We start from the raw sequence: 14,154 nt of genomic DNA, 5'->3' as shown, positions 1-14,154 counted from the left end.
AGTTGTGAATCTGTGGAATTCTCTGCCACAGAAGGCAGTGGAGGCCGATTCACTGGATGTTTTCAAGAGTTAGAGTTAGCTCTTAGGGCTAACGGAATCAAGGGATATGGGGGGAAAGCAGGAACGGGGTACTGATTGTGGATGATCAGCTATGATCATATTGAATGGCGGCGCTGGCTCGAAGGACCAAATGGTCTACTCTGGCACCTATTTTCCATGTTGCTATGAATGGGTGACGTTTTGGGTCGAGACCCTTCTTCAGACTGGTTAGGGATAAGGGAAACGAGAGAGATATAGATGGTAATGTGGAGAGATAAAGAATTGGAGGAAGTGCAGGTGAACCTCTGCCTAACCTGAAAGGACTGTCGGGGTCCCTGGACAGAGTCGAGGGAGGAGGTGTAGGGACAGGTGTTGCATCTCCTGCGGTTGCTGGGGAAGGTACCTGGGGAGGGGGTGGTTTGGGTGGGAAGGGATGAGTTGACCAGGGAGTTGCCGAGGGAACGGTCTCTGTAGAAAGGAGCGGAGATGGGAAGATGTGGCCAGTGGTGGGATCCTGTTGGAGGTGGTGGAAATGTCAGAGGATGATGTGATGTGCGACGGCTGATGGGGTGGAAGGTGAGGACGAGGGGGACTGTGTCTCTGTTGTGACTGGGGGGAGGGGGAGCAAGGGCGGAGCTGCGGGGTACCGAGGAGAAACGAGCGAGGGCCTCATCTATGATGGGAGAGGGGAACCCCCGTTCCCTAAAGAATTAGGTCATCCCTGATGTCCTGGTGTGGAATACCTCATCTTGGGCGTAGATGGAGGAATTGGGAGTAGGGGATAGAGTCTTCGCAGGAGACAGGGTGGGAAGAAGTGTAGTCTAGATAGCTGTGGGAGTCAGTGGGTTTGTAATAGACATTTCGTGTGATGGAGACAGTGAGATCAAGGGGAGGGAGGTGTCGGAGATGGTCCAAGTAAATTTGAGTGCAGACTTGATGGGCCGAATGGCCTAATTCTACTCCTATCGCTTATGACATGGAGGAATCCTAGATTACACGGATGTTCAGAAAGTCTTCAATGCATTGTCCTAGACTCTCCTACCAGTGGAAACATCCTCTCCACATCCACTCTATCCAGGCCGCTCACTATTCTTTAGATTTAGTGGAAGAAAATAACTGCAGATGCTGGTACAAATCGAAGGTATTTATTCGCAAAATGCTTCGTTGCCCTCGCGCATCGATGAGCCTTGGGCGCCCAACACCCTGTCTGTCGCCGGTTTGTGGTTTGTCCCTCCTCGGACCACTGTCGGTCGGTACTCACCACTGCTGACCGGGAGCACCCCACAAGCCTTGCCGTTTCACAGATGCTCTGACCCAGTCGTCTGGCCTGAACAATTTGGCCCTTGTCAAAGTCGCTCAGGTCTTTACTCCTGCCCATTTCTCCTGCATCCAACACGTCAACTTCAAGAACTGACTGTTCACTTGCTGCCTAATATATCCCACCCCTTGACAGGTGCCATTGTAACAAGATAATCAATGTGATTCACTTCACCTGTCAGTGGTCAGAATGTTTTGGCTGATCGGTGTATATTAGTGATATAAAAGGCACTGTACATGTAACAGGCTGGTTGGGAACCAGGACAGCACAGAGGAGTATTGTTACTGAGCCCACGGCAGATGAGAACAACGCCCGGCATTCGTCTGCTGCCCTTGTCCTGTGAGGGGGAGTGGGGAATGAAAGCAGCCCTTGTGTGCACAGTGACACCCGCCCAGATCCTGGCAAACCGGGATCACCCGCTGAAATTCCCCCCGCGGGCATCAGCCCCACACAGGGAGACCGAGCTGGGACCGACACAAAACCAGGCCCACCGTCCACCGTCCACGCCGGCCATCTCAGTGCTTCCAGATGCGCCGTGGAAAGCATTTTATCAGGAAGCATCACAGCTTGGTTTGGGACTTTCCCACGACCCGCAGTCTGGAGATGGGTCTCAACACGATATGTCACCCACTCCTTCTCTCCACAGATGCTGCTTGACCCGCTGAGTTACTTCAGCATTTTGTGTCAACCTTCGGTTTGGGAACAGCTCCATCCAAGGCCGCAAGGAATTGCAGGGAATTGTGGACGCAGCCCAGACCATCACACAAACCAACCTCCCTTCCATTGACTCCATCTACACCTCACACTGCCTCGGCAAGGCCAGCAGCATAATCAAGGACCAGTCTCACCCCGGCCACTCCCTCTTCTCCCCTCTCCCATCGGGCAAGAGGTACAGAAGTGTGAAAACGCACACCTCCAGATTCAGGGACAGTTTCTTCCCAGATGTTATCAGGCAACTGAACCGTCCTACCACAACCAGAGAGCAGTGCTGAACTACTATCTACCTCATTGGTGACCCTCGGACTATCCTTGATCGGACTTTGCTGGCTTTACCTTGCACTAAACATTAAACATATTGTCCCTCTGCAGAAGATAGACACAAAAAGCTGGGGCAACAGGCAGCATCTCTGGAGAGAAGGAATGGGTGACGTTTCACAGAGTGCTGGAGTAACTCAGCGGGTCAGGCAGCATCTGTGGAGAACATGGATAGGTGACGTTTCACAGAGTGCTGGAGTAACTCAGCGGGTCAGGCAGCATCTGTGGAGAACATGGATAGGTGACGTTTCACAGAGTGCTGGAGTAACTCAGCGGGTCAGGCAGCATCTGTGGAGAGTGGGAATGGGTGATGTTTCAGGTCGAGACCCTTCTTCAGACTGGTTAGGGATAAGGGAAACGAGAGATATAGACGTGATGTGGAGAGATAAAGAACAATGAATGAACGATATGCAAAACAGTAACGATGATAAAGGAAACGGGCCGTTGTTAGCTGTTTGTTGGGTGAGAACAAGAAGCTGGTGTGTCTTGGGTGGGTGAGGGATGGAGAGAGGGAATGCCGGGGCCCAGTGGTGTCAATATTCAGACCACTGGGCTGTGAGCTGCCCAAGCAAAATATGAGCTGCTGTTGCTGCAACTTGTGGCCGAGGTTACTTGAAGCTAGAGCTGTCTTTGCGCTGACTGAATAGCACAACAACAAAAGCTTTTCACTGTACCTCAGTACACGTGATAATAAACTACACTAATCCGATCCTGCCTCTCACAGGCCGACGGAGAAACCTGCAAAAGCTGCACAATTGTCAGAAAATCACTTTAATGACAGATGTGTTCTCATGGGTTGGGAATGCAGGCAAAGTTCCTTTGTTTACACACTGGTGGTACTAGCTGCTCTCTGCAGACCGGCACGGTGGCGCAGCGGTAGAGTTACTGCCTCACAGCGCCGGATACCCGGGTTCAATCCCAACCACGGGCGCTGTCTGTACAGGGTTTGTACGTTCTCTCCCCGTGACCTGCGTGGGTTTTCTCCGAGTTCTTCGGTTTCCTCCCACACTCCAAAGACGAGCAGGTTTGTAGGTTAAATGACTTGGGTTTGTACACTAAGTGTAAATTGTCCCCACTGTGTGTAGGATTGTGTTAATGTGCGGGGATCGCTGGTCGGTGCGGACTCAGAGGAAAAAATAGGTGCAGGAGTAGGCCATTGGAGCCAGCGCCGCCATTCAACACGATCACGGCCGATCAGCCAGCATCAGTCCCTCTGCATGCCCACACGCCAGCACTGTGAAAGTGGCAAGCTACACATGGGAACTACACACATACATACTCCACTTCCCTCAGCCCAACCTGCCACCTCCCCATTATTCAACACAAGCTCACTGGAGTAGACTTCTAAATTAATATCTTTCAATTCTGATGACATCTCTGCAGTTTTGACAACATTGTGCACAACTGGACAATGTACCCGACAATTACATGGGGAATAGTGCCCAGAACTGTGTTCCGTTCAGTTTAGTTTAGAGATACAGCGCGGAAACAGGCCCTTCAAGTCCGCACCGACCAGCGATCCCCGCACACTAACACTATCATACTCACACTAGGGACAATTTACATTTATACCAAGCCAATTAACCTACAAACCTGCACGTCTTTGGAATGTAGGAAGAAACTGAAGATCTCGGAGAAAACCACGCAGGTCACGGGGAGAGCATAGAAAATAGGTGGAGTAGGCCATTCGAGCCAGCACCGCCATTCAACATGATCATGGCTGATCATCCACAATCAGTACCCCTTTTCCTGCTTTCTCCCCATATCCCTTGATTCCTTTAGCTAAATCTAACTCTCTCTTGAAAACATCCAGTGAATCGGCCTCCACTGCCTTCTGTGGCAGAGAACTCCACAGATTCACAACTCTCTGGGTGAAAAGGTTCTTCCTCATCTCAGTCCCAAATGGCCTCCCCCTTATTCTTAAACTGTGGCCCCTGGTTCTGGACTCCCCCAACATCGGGAACATTTTTCCTGCATCTGCCCTGTCCAGTCCTTTAAGAATTTTAGATAAGATCCCTCTCATCCTTCTAAATTCCGGTGTGTATAAGTCCAGTCGATCCATTCGTTGAGTCGGTGGGATGAAGGGCATGTTTCTGCGCTGTAACTCTAAACTAAAAAAACTATTCTCACACCAAGGATGCTGCCCCTCTGGTTGAGTAAGTGGAAACCAAGGCACTTCATTACCAGAACCAGGGGCCACAGTTTAAGAATAAGGGGTCGGCCATTTAGAACGGAGATGAGGAAAAACTTTTTCAGTCAGAGAGTTGTGAATCTGTGGAATTCTCTGCCTCAGAAGGCAGTGGAGGCCAATTCTCTGAATGCATTCAAGAGAGAGCTAGATAGAGCTCTTAAGGATAGCGGAGTCAGGGGGTATGGGGAGAAGGCAGGAACGGGGTACTGATTGAGAATGATCAGCCATGATCACATTGAATGGCGGTGCGTACAGGCTCGAAGGGCCGAATGGCCTCCTCCTCCTGCACCTATTGTCTATTAAAGACTGCACAGATTTAAAGGGAGGGGTTTCACATCTGCCAGTCAGTTCAAGCAAGCTGCTGCAAATAGTGGCAGATTGCACAGTAAAGAACACACACTGTGAATGTGTAGGAAGGAATTACAGATGCTGCTTTAATCCGTAGACACAGAGTGCTGGAGTAACTCAGCGGGTCAGGCAGCATCTGTGGAGAGAAGGAATAGGTGACTTTTCGGATCGAGTCTGAAGAAGGGTCTTAACCCAGAACGTCACCTATCCATGTTCTCCACAGATGCTGCCTGACCCGTTGAGTTTCGGGGAATGCTGGCAGGGTGTAGCAATGTCAAACACTGATGAGAGCAAATACAATGCACGTCTGAAATCTCATTACTAAACATTCAGAAGTAACCTCATGCACAAGAACATCTTTATCATCAACTTTACATTTTAATAGAAATGTTCTGCACAAGTTGTTTTGAAGAATACAGCTTAAAAAAAAAGAACAGAGCAACCAGTTAAAAAGTTCATACACCACTCGTGGTTTTACTCGTTTGAAAACACGCTGCTGATCGAAGCAAATAGGAAAATCAAGACAACCCATAATTAAACTCCAGGAAAGATCAAAGAGAAGGGAAGAATGTTTCGCAGGTATGGACCCCTTTAGTTTAGACATATAGCATTGCTAAGTCCGATAACATGGTCACAGCAAGCTGAAGAATACCAAACCTAATAGCTGATTAGTGCGGGTGTCAGGGGATATGGGGAGAGGAGAATAGGGATAGGAGGGAGAGACCAGCCACGATTGAATGGCGGAGTGGACCTGATGGGCCGAATGGCCTGATTCTGCTTCTATCACTTATGAGCTGTTGAGCCACGTTTTTGTTTTAGGCGGTGTGCTTTTCAAAAGAGTCCAGATGGAGGTTTATAAATTTGGCAGGTCAGACCCGGTCGCCAACTCGGTCTTTGGGCACTTCTACCGATATTGTGGATATTTTAGGGGGTCCCTCCCAGTTTCTGCCACACACAAAGGGGGGACGGTGATGGTGACAACTCAGGAGGCAGCTGTAACTGCAGGCCGGCAGTCGGGTAAGAAGAGGGGCAAGTTTGAAAGGATGAAAGTAAAGTGCGATGGTTAGTTTGGGCCATTGAGCCAGCACCAGTGCTGTCAGTCTGCAGCAACAGTTTCTACAGCCGTGCTGGAATATTAAACACCGCCCCACACACCCTCCCTCACACTCCCTCCCTCACTCCCACACCCTCCACCCCCACACACACCCTCCCCCACTCCACACACACCCTCCCTCACTCCACACACACCCTCCCTCACTCCACACACCCTCCCTCACTCCCACACCCTCCCTCCCTCCCTCACTCCCCACACCATCCCCACACCCTCCCTCCCTCACTCCCCACACCATCCCCACACCCTCCCTCACTCCCACACCCTCCCTCCCTCACACCATCCCCACACACCCTCCCTCACTCCCACACCCTCCCTCACTCCACTCCCTCCCTCACTCCACACTCCCTCACTCCACACTCCCTCCCCCCCACACACCCTCCCTCACTCCACACACACCCTCCCTCACTCCACACACACCCTCCCTCACTCCACACACCCTCCCTCCCTCCCTCCCTCCCCACACCATCCCCACACCCTCCCTCCCTCCCTCCCCACACCATCCCCACACCCTCCCTCCCTCACTCCCCACACCATCCCCACACCCTCCCTCACTCCACACCCTCCCTCACTCCCACACCCTCCCTCCCTCACACCATCCCCACACACCCTCCCTCACTCCCACACCCTCCCTCACTCCACACTCCCTCACTCCACACTCCCTCACTCCCTCCCCCCACACACCCTCCCTCACTCCACACACCCTCCCTCACTCCACACACACTCCCTCACTCCACTCCCTCACTCCACACTCCCTCACTCCCACACACACCCTCCCCTCCCCCCACACACCCTCCACACACACACCCCTCACACCCCCCCTCCCCCCACACACCCCTTCCCCACACACAACACCACTCGCACAATTATCTATAAATGACTTTGCTTTATTTTGCCTTATGCAGTCTATGATATGAAGGTGAGATTCCGTTATAACGCTCGAGGCACTGGGCAGCCATGGGGGGAGAGAGAGAGAGAGAGAGAGGAGGAGAGGGAGGGGGAGAGAGAGGGAGGGGGAGAGAGAGATGGAGAGGGGAAGAGAGAGATGGAGAGGGATGGGGAGGGGGAGAGGGAGAGGGGAACGGGGCGAGGGAGAGAGAGGGAGAGGGAGAGGGAGAGAGAGGGTAATCATCTTTAGTAGTTGGTGTGTTCCCATACAACACGCTTGCACATCAGTTGTACCAGCCAGGGTGTTCCAGCATCTCATATTTAAAATATATCTTTATATAATATAGGGTTCATTTCAGTTGGCAACCCAGAGGCCTTCCACTAGTTGTTGCTGCTGTGACCTTGTGAAGAGTGCACCTTACACACAGACATCCCGACCCCAAACCACCCATTCCTTCTCTCCACAGATGCTGCCTGACCCGCGGAGTTACTCCAGCACTCTGTGAAATGTCACCCATTCCTTCTCTCCACAGATGCTGCCTGACCCGCGGAGTTACTCCAGCACTCTGTGAAACGTCACCTATCCATGTTCTCCACCGATGCTGCCTGACCCGCTGAGTTACTCCAGCTTTTTGTGTCTACCTTGCACACAGACGTTTTCTCTACCGTTTGAAAAGCACATCACTGCATTCCACTATTTCAAGAAGAAACACTGGACATTGCAAGTTAGCTGACTGGCCATTTACACACCCCACTAAGAATCTAAGCTGATTAATAATTGGCTCTAAGATGCTACGGATTTTTATTTTTTTTAAACGTGACCTTGGCAACAATTTATTCTATTCTGGCTCCCTTTTCCTAAAAGATGCATCTACATTAAAATCCGTTGTCAAAGCGATCACCGTTGCAATAATGTGCAACATTAAAGTCACGTCTTTACAATAAATGGTAGTAGGAGGAGCTCCACGTCAACAGAACACATCGTGTGGTGCAGGCACTCCAGCCACGGCCACTGCCCACTGGGCGCAACGCAGGCCAGAGCAGTGAGCTGCACCCAGGGCCCAGAGGAACCATCTCAGGGCCCAGAGGAGCCATCCCAGGGCCCAGAGGAGCCTGCCCAGGGCCCAGAGGAACCGTCCCAGGGCCCAGAGGAACCGTCCCAGGGCCCAGAGGAACCGTCCCAGGGCCCAGAGCCATCCCAGTGGAGCGGTCCCAGGGCCCAGAGCCATCCCAGTGGCCAGAGCCGTCCCAGAGGAGCGGTCCCAGGGCCCAGTGGAGCGGTCCAAGGGCCCAGTGGAGCCATCCCAGTGCACAGAGGAGCTATCCCAGTGCCCATAGCCATACCAGAGGAGTGGTCCCAGGGCCAAGAGGAGCCGTCTCAGTGAACCAGCAAGCTAGACCTGGCATCCAGAGGAGTTATTCCAGGGGCCCAGAGGGCCGAGCTATATCAGCGCCCCAGTGGAGTGGTCCCAGAGAAGCCATCACTGGGAGCCCAGAGAAGTGAGCTGGCAACCAGAGGAGCAAAGCCATCAAGGGCTATGGGCAGGGGAATGGGGTTGGGAGGGAGAGATAGATCAGCCATGATTGAATGGGCCGAATGGCCAAATTCTGCTCCTATCACTTACAAAACTAACCTATCCCAGGAGGCCCCAGTGAAAGCCACTCCGGGGGCCTGGGGAGCATGTCATCTATTCCAGGGGCCCAGCAGGCAGTAACAATGCAGACAGACAGACAGACCCCCATTTGCCGTGACTTTTATTTGAAACGGGTCAAATTAAACGGTTTATAAGTTGCAGAAGTTGACACAGGTCCCAGGAACCCAGCATGAAAGAGTGGAGGCAAAGCCACAGGCAGAGACCAACCCAGGTGAGATATCTGAATGATTGACAGGAGCGAGGGGGGGGGGGGGGGGTACAGAAAGCAGCAAGACGGGGTGGAACGGAGGAGGTCTATCGGACGGTCACCCCCAGCTTCTCCAGCACGCGCACACCCTTCTCCTCGTATTCCTGCCGGGTCATCCAGAAGTTGTCCTTGTCCTTCATGATGTCTGCCAGCACCGCCCCACCCAGGAACACCATGTGCTTACGGCGAGGAGGGTCCTCAATACGGATCTTGAACTTCTACACGGGATAAAAACACAAGCATCAACATCAGGACCAACAGACTCATCATGAGGGCTGGCCCTGCCCTGCTTTGATGGTCTCAAACATCGGTCGCAGAGGCATCGGTCAGATTTCCTTGTGACTGCAATGTTCTGGGCGCTGGGCAGATCAGAGATGTGAACGGCCATGAACGTCAACTACAACTTGGCAAGTAAATTAGAGTTTAGAGATACCGCGTGGAAACAGGCCCTTTGGCCAACAGAGTCCACGCTGACCAAGGTTCACCCATTCACACAGGGCTACTCTACACAATGTCACACAAGCCATTAACCTAAATACCCCTGGGGGCAGAGTTGGAGCTGGATTCAGGGGAGGGGGTCTTGGAGGGGAGAATGCTCCTCAAACTGCGGGACATCCTGGACAATACAGCTCACCCCCTCTCCATGACACACTGGTCAACCTGAGGAGCACCTTCAGCAACAGTCTGGTCCCACCAAGATGCAGCACAGAACGCCACAGGAGATCCTTCTTCCCTGTGGCTATCAAACTGCACAACTCCTGCACCATTGTGCATAACTGGACAATTTACCTGACAATTACATGGAGAATAGTGCCCAGAACTGTGATCAGTTCAGTTTAGTTTAGAGATGCAGCGTGGAAACAGGCCCTTCGAGTCCACGCCAACCAGCGATCCCCGCACATTGACACTATCCTACACACACTAGGGACAATTTACATTTATACCAAGCCAATTAACCTACAAACCTGCACGTCTTTGGAATGTGGGAAGAAACTGAAGATCTCGGAGAAAACCCACGCAGGTCACGGGGAGAACGTAGAAAGTAAGTGGAGTCGGCCATTCGAGCCCGCACCGCCATTCAACATGATCATGGCTGACCATCTAAAATCAGTACCCCGTTCCTGCCTTCTCCCCGTATCCCTTATGCACAGAAGGCAGTGGAGGCCAGTTCACTAGATGTTTTCAAGAATGAGCTAGATAGATCTCTTAGGGATAACGGAATCAAGGTATATGGAGGCACGGGTTACCGATTGTGGATGATCAGCCATGATCATATTGAATGGCGATGCTGGCTGGAAGGGCTGAATGGCCTCCTCCTGCACCTGTGTCTGTATGTTTGTAGAGCAGAGTGTGGCAGCAGTGTGTAAAGTGTGACCAAGGGCAGACTTACAGAGAGCTTCTCCACGTCCCCTTTGAGTACGCGCTCGAGGTAGAGCTGCTTGAGTTCCCGCTCTAGACGGGAGGGCAGCCCCGGGTACATGGTGGAGCCCCCCGACAGCACGATGTGCTTGTAGAAATCAGACCTGCAAAAGAGGCACACAGCCACCGACCGGTTACCACAGCAGCTTCACTGGAAAGACAGATGCACACAGCCACCCACCGACCGGCCAGCCGGTTACCACAGCAGCTTCACTGGAAAGACAGATGCACACAGCCACCCACCGACCGGCCAGCCGGTTACCACAGCAGCTTCACTGGAAAGACAGATGCATCGAAGAACACAAGCCACCAACTGAAGCACCCACCAAGAATAGGGGTTCCAACTTCCTCACTCCCAAATACAGGACAAGGTGACGTCACCGCCCCGCGCCCCACGTGACCTCACCCAGCCAGCGGCCACGTGCTCCCGCTCCACCAATGGCCGCCGCCTGGGCCGGGAGGCGAGTTGCTATGCAACCTCTGTTAGGCAGCGCCCAGGCCTCTGGGCCTACACTGTCCGGAGCTAAAATGTTGGAAACCTAGAGCGTCCAGGCCCACAGAGCCCCCCCCCCCCCGGGCCCAATACCGGACAAGGGCAGTCCCGTACGGGACAAAATAATACGGGATGTCCCGGCCAATACGGGACACCTGGCAACCCTAACCAAGAACCTGGTCATTGCAACAGAGTCTGACAAAACAGACCAGTCCCTTCGGCCCAACTCATCCATGCTAACCAAAATGCCCAACCTAGGCTAGTCCCATTCACCTGCATTTGGCCCACACCCCCCTAAACATTTCCTCTCCATGTACCTGTCCAAATGTGTTTTAAATGTTGTTAGAGCATTCTGCCTCAACTACCTCCTCTGCCAGCTTGTTCCATGTACCCACCACCCTCTGCGTCGTTTAGATGTGATGAAACAAGCAAAGGTTCCCCAGATGCGTGTGGCGCGTGTACCTGGTGTCGATATCTGCAGCCTGGATGGTATTGAAGAGCAACTCAGCGACACCCACACCCTCGACATTGATGAGATGAGGCTGGAACAATGCTTCTGCTGCTTCAAAACGCTCCCCTCCGACCTTGATAACCCGGCCATCTGGAAGCTAAAGACCCTCAGCGTTAAAGCTCACCCTCATCTGGAGCTAAAGACCCTCAGCGTTAAAACCCACCCTGCACCCGGCCACCTGGAACTAAAGACCCTCAGCATTAAAGCCCACCCCCACCTGGAAACTAAAGACCCTCAGCATTAAAGCCCACCCCCACCTGGAAACTAAAGACCCTCAGCATTAAAGCCCACCCCCACCTGGAACTAAAGACCCTCAGCGTTAAAGCCCACCCCCATCTGGAAACTAAAGACCCTCAGCGTTAAAGCCCACCCCCACCTGGAAACTAAAGACCCTCAGCGTTAAAGCCCACCCCCACCTGGAACTAAAGACCCTCAGCATTAAAGCCCACCCCCACCTGGAACTAAAGACCCTCAGCGTTAAAGCCCACCGTGCACAGAGTGCGCAGTGCTGTACACAAGAACCAAGTGTGGTGACGTGCCGAATCTCAAACATCGCAAGTAGTAGATGCATCGGTGAGATTTCCTTGTGACCTTTAGTTTAGTTTAGAGATACAGAACGGAAACAGGCCCTTTGGCCCACCGGGTCCGCACCGACCAGCGATCCCCGCACATTAACACTATCCTACACACAATAGGCACTGATTGTGGATGATCAGCCGTGATCATATTGAATGGCGTTGCTGGCTCGAGGGGCTGAATGGCCTAATTCTGCTCCTATCACATATGAACTCAAGAGGCTTGGAAATCAGAAGAAACATAGAAAATAGGTGCAGGAGTAGCCCCTCGAGCCAGCACGCCATTCAATATGATCACGGCTGATCATCCACAATCAGTGCCCCGTTCCTGTTTTCTCCCCATCTCCCTTAATTCTGTTAGCTAATACTAACTGTCTGGAGACAGTCTAGGGAGAGGCCGCTCTACAGACTAGAAATAAAATCAGCAAAACGCATCTTCTCTGGAGTGGGGAAAGAGCCGGGTGAAATAAAAGCAGAAATATGAAAACATTTGGAATTGAAAAGGCAAAGTTTTGGATAAAGGTAGACGGAGGTGAACGTGTATATCAGTTATTGATGCAAGTATTGATCAGTCACAGCCTGACGAGCTGCTGAGTGCTGTTGTGAAGGACGTGTGCAGACTGTCGCAGGGTACGTACCGTGTAGGACTCCACTAACACCGTGGTCTCCAGCGCCAGCTTCTGCTCCTGTTCAATGTTGTACCCCACGTAACACAACTTCTCCTTCATCATCCGCACCGTCTCAAAGTCAGCCGAGTGGTTGAAGGCATATCCCCGTAACAGCAGCAACTGGGGAACCAGCAGCACGTTAGTCCACAACCCACGGCTCCCACAGCCTAACCCCCCCCCCTCACAGCTCCCCCTCTCCCACAACAGCAGCAACTGGGGAACCAGCAGCACGCGAGTGAACACAGCCCCCAGACCCACAGCCTAACCCCCCCTCACAGCTCCCCCTCTCCCACAACAGCAGCAACTGGGGAACAAGCAGCAGGTGGGTGAACACAGGCCCCAGACCCACAGCCTAACCCCCCCCCTCACCCCACAGATACCCCCCTCCCTCAACAGCATCAACTGGGGAACGAGCAGCACGCAGGTGAACACAGACCCCGGGTGAACACAGACCCCGGCATCACCCCCCCTCAACCCCCCCTCCCACAACAGCAGCAACTGGGGAACGAGCAGCACGTTAGTGTTCACATCCCAAGGCTCCCACAGCCTCACCCCCCTTACAGCTCCCCCACCCTCACCCCACCCACAGCTACCCCCCCTCATCTCACCTCCCCACAGCTACCTCCCCTCCCCTTCCCCGGCAGCAGCAGCAACTGGGGAACCAGCAGCACGCGGGTGAACACAGCCCCGGGCCCCACAGCCTAACCCCCCCCTCACTGCTCCCCCCCCCCCTCAGCTACCCCCTCATCTCACCTCCCCACAGCTACCCCCCCTCCCCTTCCCCGGCAACAGCAGCAACTGGGGAACCAGCAGCACGCGGGTGAACACAGCCCCGGGCCCCACAGCCTAACCCCCCCCCCCCCCCTCACTGCTCCCCCCCCCTCAGCTACCCCCTCATCTCACCTCCCCACAGATACCCCCCCCTCCTCCCCCTCCCCCCCACCCTTCCCCGGCAACAGCAGCAACTGGGGAAGGAGCAGCACGTTAGTGTCCACAACCCACCGCCCCACATAAATGTGCCGTTGCTGCAATTGTGCCGGCTGGCAGCAGATGGCAGTGCAGCACCACCTGGTCGTGTCCCAACCACCTGCCTATTAAACACCCCCCCGCCTGCCTGTGTCTGAGCTTTGTCCTGCCACTGTCCTCTCTTCCACCCTCCCCTTGCCCCCGAATAAGTCTGAAGACCGGCCCTGACTCAAAACCTACTTGTGTTCTCTAGCGATGCTGCCCGACGCACTGAGACACTCCAGCACTTTGTGCCATTTTACATGAACTGGCACCTGCAGTTCCTTGTTATTACAGGAGACGGAGACACCAGGAGATGGAATTGAAGATGCTGGTATCCTGAGCCACAACACAAAGTGCTGGAGGAGCTCAGCGTGTGTGGCAGCATCTATGGAGGGAATGGACTGGTGACCTTTCAGATGCCTGTCCACCTGTGGTGGAGATCCAGGTGAAGATAGATTGAAAACGACCTGGAAAAAGGTGCATCTGGAATGCGAGAGGCAGGCGTGGAAATCATGGCATAATGTGGTGAGGGAAGATGAGAAGGGGCAGGAAACATTCGAGGCATGATCCAAACTAGTGACAAAAACTGGTGGAGGAGTAAGGAAGATTGTCATACAAACCAGCAGGATGAAGACTATTGCAAACAAG

At 53.3% G+C, this 14,154-nt stretch overlaps 1 protein-coding gene across 3 annotated transcripts in view; it reads right to left on the bottom strand.

Moving 5' to 3' along the window:
• Positions 1-8,668: 8,668 nt before the first annotated feature.
• The window catches only part of LOC144596837 (actin-related protein 2), a 42,166-nt gene continuing 36,680 nt past the window's right edge, over positions 8,669-14,154 (bottom strand). For all 3 annotated transcript variants that reach the window (XM_078405678.1, XM_078405679.1, XM_078405681.1), the window contains 4 exons: positions 12,469-12,618; positions 11,207-11,352; positions 10,223-10,355; positions 8,669-9,050 (listed from right to left, as the gene is read on the bottom strand). In XM_078405678.1, the coding sequence (XP_078261804.1) occupies positions 8,880-9,050; positions 10,223-10,355; positions 11,207-11,352; positions 12,469-12,618 (600 nt within the window). In that variant the 3' untranslated portion in view covers positions 8,669-8,879. The remainder of the gene's footprint in view (positions 9,051-10,222; positions 10,356-11,206; positions 11,353-12,468; positions 12,619-14,154) is intronic.

The sequence above is a fragment of the Rhinoraja longicauda genome, chromosome 9 (genome assembly GCF_053455715.1).
Source record: "Rhinoraja longicauda isolate Sanriku21f chromosome 9, sRhiLon1.1, whole genome shotgun sequence".
Lineage (NCBI taxonomy): Eukaryota > Metazoa > Chordata > Chondrichthyes > Rajiformes > Arhynchobatidae > Rhinoraja > Rhinoraja longicauda.
Note: the sequence above shows the minus strand (reverse complement) of the source record. Positions and strands in the feature narration are given on the sequence as shown.